This window comes from Priapulus caudatus, unplaced genomic scaffold (assembly GCF_000485595.1).
Source record: "Priapulus caudatus unplaced genomic scaffold, Priapulus_caudatus-5.0.1 Scaffold205, whole genome shotgun sequence".
NCBI classification, from domain to species: Eukaryota; Metazoa; Priapulida; class Priapulimorpha; order Priapulimorphida; family Priapulidae; genus Priapulus; species Priapulus caudatus.
In genome coordinates this window covers 263,147-267,709 of record NW_014577266.1, presented here as the reverse complement: position 1 = coordinate 267,709, position 4,563 = coordinate 263,147, and the positions used below count along the sequence as shown (strand labels likewise).

Genomic DNA, 4,563 nt, shown 5'->3' with positions numbered 1-4,563 from the left:
TCCCACTATAGTCTATGTGTCAAATGAGCTAAAAGGGCAGAATCTATTAGCAATTAAGCATGTAATTTATTCTTTTGAAATAGGTTGTTGTTGGTAGTTTTAGCGGTCGCTATTGTATTTCAAAATGCCTTCGTTACTAATCATTACTGATTATAATGCACACTAGATGACAGCACGATGCAATTTTACGTTTCAACTACACTACTGGACCTACTGTTTAATACGTTGATATCTATATGTAAACGTTTGTACGTGTCTTAATCTTATATCCTTAATTCCTTATATCGATTAAGATACTCCACCACACTGTCTTTACGTGGCTCTACGTCTTTTCAATTGGAAATGAACTACGTATATAATTATCTATGCTAGTTAGTAGTTATAAGGGGCTTGCAACTGACCAAATTTTTATAAAAGGCACCCCTTAATCGTACGCGGGATTCAGGTCGATTCGAGATGCGGAGGATCGGTAGGCTGCTGTGTATTTTTGCGGTTACGCAATAATATTGAGATATCTTTTTAGTTTATGTTCCTTTAATAAAACAGGTATGTTATCAACCATTTGGGTCATATATATATATATATATATATATATATATATATATATATATATAACAATAATTATTAGCTCTTGATAGTATCGTCTGACACCGAGCAAGATTACTCAATAAACTCTGGTCTCAGAATATGCGAAGATTTTACCTCAAGAAAAATACAATAAGCACAGCAACATTCAAGTGGCTTTGGAAACAATAATCATGCATGCTATATTTGCACCTAATAGCGATAAAATATTACACTGACATGTAACAATTTAGTAACACTTTTTCATCCCATCCTATTTGATTGGCTAATAGCATTAGTCCTTGTCAAGGTGTGCGATATAAAGTCAAGAAATGTCTCTTGATTGTTGAGAGACAGTCAAGCAAGCACATAAATTCACCAGTTTCACTAGGTTTGATAAATCTTACTACATTAGAGAAACTACTAGTCAGTCAATAAGTACCATGTCAGATTTAAGGCACAATTAAGACGTAACGACAGGGAAAACACATATGCTGGCCGTATGAAGGCTAAAAAGCAGGTTCATTTGCGAATCGCATATAATCATTGATAGAAGTTGCACACTCGGTTGGAACTCCAGTACCAGCCCTTTCTATTTGATTTCGCCGCAGCCGCAGGAAAGCCAGACCTGCTAGTGTTGCCCATGTCAGGCAACTGACAAAACAACACACCTGCAAGTACACATGCAGAAATACAGGTAAATTTATAAATTTGTGTTTAATTAATTACATGTCCGGTACTTATCTCAGCTCGTTGGAAAACATGGCAATTTGATATCTATTATTCTAACTAGTTAAGAATATTTTAGTCGGGCCCTTAAGTGTCTATAGTCTTTCACATTCAATTACAGGTTCAGCTGTATAGGTCTATTTACCATTGCCACCATGTAGTGAGTATAGAATCTTGCCGAATTATACGTGCTACCGAAGTTGATGTTCCCTTCAAAGCCCATGCATGTATCTATATGACTCCCTTTGTGTTCTCCTGCCAGGAGGCTACTGCACAAGTTGGCCAGTCCAATTGCAATAAGGATCCCACACGCAAATATAAGTACAGCTACCAACGAGTTCAGAAGTATCCATGGCATCACCCACATCTGTGAACTGCAATGTAGAACTTAGAAGTATCAAACATGATATCTTACAATCATATTGCCCTTTAAATTTCAGGCACATCATATTTACAGAACACATCAATGCCCATTCCTGATATATCAACATCAAATTATATTAGTCATACATAAGTGAAACTGACAATTTAATTTGACAATACTAGGCAATGCTAGAGTATTAATGTAGGAATACACTCTACTATAAACTGGCACGCGGTTATGTCAACCTGCATGATGACTCGCTGATGATACAACATTTTTAAGGTTGTACACAAGCAAACGTACCCAATGCTTGATCCCCTTCTATATTCCACCCATATAGCATACATGTAGTACACTGTCATTCCACAGCCATACAATGCACAGCCCGCCAAAGGCATGTAGCATGCGAAGTGACAGATGCCATTTGCTCCAAACGTCATGGTAAATGTCGTGTTGGTCTCCCACACAACATCGTTATATAGTAAGCAGTTACCATCAAAACCAATCTGAAATGCCAAAAAAATCCCATGAAGATCACTAAAATCTCCTAGGTGAGTAATTGCTGATTATACAGATATACTCATATTAGATATAACAAGGTTCGAAAATAATTAAGGTCGACAGGCAGTAGTTTTTCTGCCCGAAAGAGTCCGTTTACTACCTGCCTCAATGTTGGCAGCAAATTGTTCCTACCAAGAAATTCATAAAAAGCGCAAACCAGCTTCCTTATGGATAGCTCTAGGACTATAGCCCGCGTACAGTTGCCGCAGGCCTGCGGCAACTGTACGCGGGTTATAGTCTAGCTAGAGCTACCTTATGGACAGAGGCAATAAGACACGTTCGGGGTGAGAGGCAAGAGGGGCAACTGTCCTCCAGACAAATGTAGATACTATAGATACAATATATCACCTGCCCCGAACACGGCATGCACGTGGCTGAATTTGCCGCAGAGCCCCCAGGCAAAATGGGTTAGTTACGTACGTACGCCTTGGACTACATCATTACATAGCGGAGCCATAATCAATGCTTGCATGCAATATGGTGGCAACACTATACCGTAATCGGTAATTAACTTACCGTTGCCATACTCACGTACAGTTATGCTGTTGTAATTCAGTCGATGAAAACGCACGCGGTAACCGAAATTTAATTATAGGCACAATTGGAGCAATGTCATGAAGAGGTGCTAATTTAAACACAACTGCGACAGCTGCACAATTGCTACTCCAAATGTACAAATTAGGGTGTGTTGGGTTACATTATTATATCTATGGTGGCGGTATCACCAATAAACAGTCATTCCTACATCGAAAGACGTACTTGACATTAGACTCGCATATGGGACTCGACGGGCTATGGCTACGTTGGGGGCGTGACCGCCGACCAACCTCTGGCCGTGTATCACGCCATGTTCAACAATGATGTTGTCTAGATCATGACATGGATCGAGAATAACAATGCGTATAATAAATAACTTTTTTAGAGCATGAAAACTAATGAAAAACAAAATACATACAAGCGTCAGCCCAATTGGAATGGCAACCGCAAGCCCGGATACAGAGCCGAAAAAGTAGAGAGCCCCCGTCACAACCAAATGAGTATCTACCATCTTGTTTGTTTGCACCTGTTGTAAAGTAGCAACAATATTAGATGGGTTCGCTGTCTTGCTGTTCGGAATATACCTTTGTTATCTTATAAATGTGAAGAGAACCCGTTCCCGTCTACAACGGCAGATGTAAACCTGGCCACAAGTTATACTCTAGCTTCTCACTACGGGGCGACGTGTGACGTGAAAGAGTCGTATAGAGCATGGTCGGGCTAATGTAGACACAGCTATGTAGCTCTATCGGTGTAACCCCTTCGCTCCTGCGTTGTAACTCTGTAGCGGGAGCGACAGGCGCTACACCAATAGAACCAATAGCGTAGAAACACATAGGTACATACAGGTATGCAGTTATATATGAGTGTAGGCCTAAATGTACAGGGGCGTGCGTGCGGTGTACCTGTGTTTTGAAGAGAAGCATTTGAACGGCATTTACAGGAAACTATCGGCAGTAATAGGCGAAAGAGAGTAGAGAAACATCAAGACTTTGGTAGTAAATACATTTCGTGTTTATTTAGCGTTTATTTTATTGAGACGCTCGAAGTGCCTGTGTCCGTACGTGGCATGCCTATACGAGTGGACGCGGGAACCTTCAACAACGACCATGCAGTATGTGGAGCGGTCGTTAGCCTGTCATTTGGATGTATTTACTATGTATACATATTTATACATAGTATATAGATGTGTGTATGTAGGTGTGCGTGCGTGCGCGCGCGCGTGTGTGGGAGAGAGAGAGGGGAGAGAAGGACGCGCGCGCGCGTGTGTGTGTGTGCAGTGGCGTAGTTAGGGGGTGGAGGGGCCCGGGAGGCAAAGGAAGCAGTGCCCCCCCCTGTTGATCCAAAAGTTAAAAAAAAAGTTTCATTGAAAAGAGAATTGTCGTAATCAGAATGAAGGCTGTACATGTACTCAAAAGTGCCTCAAATACCATCTCATGCGATCTACATTTAAAAAAATGTCTACGGGAGGAACTTCACTCCCCTCCTTTTATATACCTTGGTAGCAGAGAACAACGAACAAAAATGTCGCCTTTGCGCATGGCGCCTGAAACAAAGATTGCAGAGTTGAAAGGTGGGGGAACGTAGGGCGTGGAGAGGGAGGCGGATCGAGGAACCATTAAAATATTAAGTCATCCACTATTTTGCGCAGTTCGCTGTTTTTGGCCCCCTGTTAAAAAATCCTGGCTACTCCACTGTGTGTGTGTGTGCGTGTGTGCGTGTGTGCGTGCGTGCGTGTGTGTGGTGCGCGCGCGTTCGTGGTGTGTGTGTGTGTGTGTGTGTGTGTGTGTGTGTGTGTGTGTGTGTGT

At 41.6% G+C, this 4,563-nt stretch overlaps 1 protein-coding gene across 1 annotated transcript; it reads right to left on the bottom strand.

Annotated features, from left to right (window-relative positions):
- Positions 1 to 746: 746 nt before the first annotated feature.
- LOC106807269 lies at positions 747 to 3,268 on the bottom strand. The gene is made up of 4 exons (XM_014809565.1): positions 3,174 to 3,268; positions 1,961 to 2,163; positions 1,439 to 1,667; positions 747 to 1,235 (listed from the first exon to the last, which is right to left on the bottom strand). Exons 1-4 carry the CDS (start codon positions 3,264 to 3,266, stop codon positions 1,074 to 1,076), a joined length of 687 nt encoding a protein of 228 aa, XP_014665051.1. The 5' UTR covers positions 3,267 to 3,268; the 3' UTR covers positions 747 to 1,073.
- Positions 3,269 to 4,563: the final 1,295 nt, after the last annotated feature.

Bases quoted from the DNA above. Each gene is read 5' to 3' on its own strand.
- LOC106807269 (XM_014809565.1), bottom strand. From the start codon at position 3,266: ATGGTAGATACTCATTTGGTTGTGACGGGGGCTCTCTACTTTTTCGGC. The intron at 2,164-3,173 runs GTATGTATTTTG...TTGGCATTTCAG, and splicing joins TTCCAATTGGGCTGACGCTT to ATTGGTTTTGATGGTAACTG. The intron at 1,236-1,438 runs GTAAATAGACCT...GTGTACTTGCAG, and splicing joins CTCACTACATGGTGGCAATG to GTGTGTTGTTTTGTCAGTTG.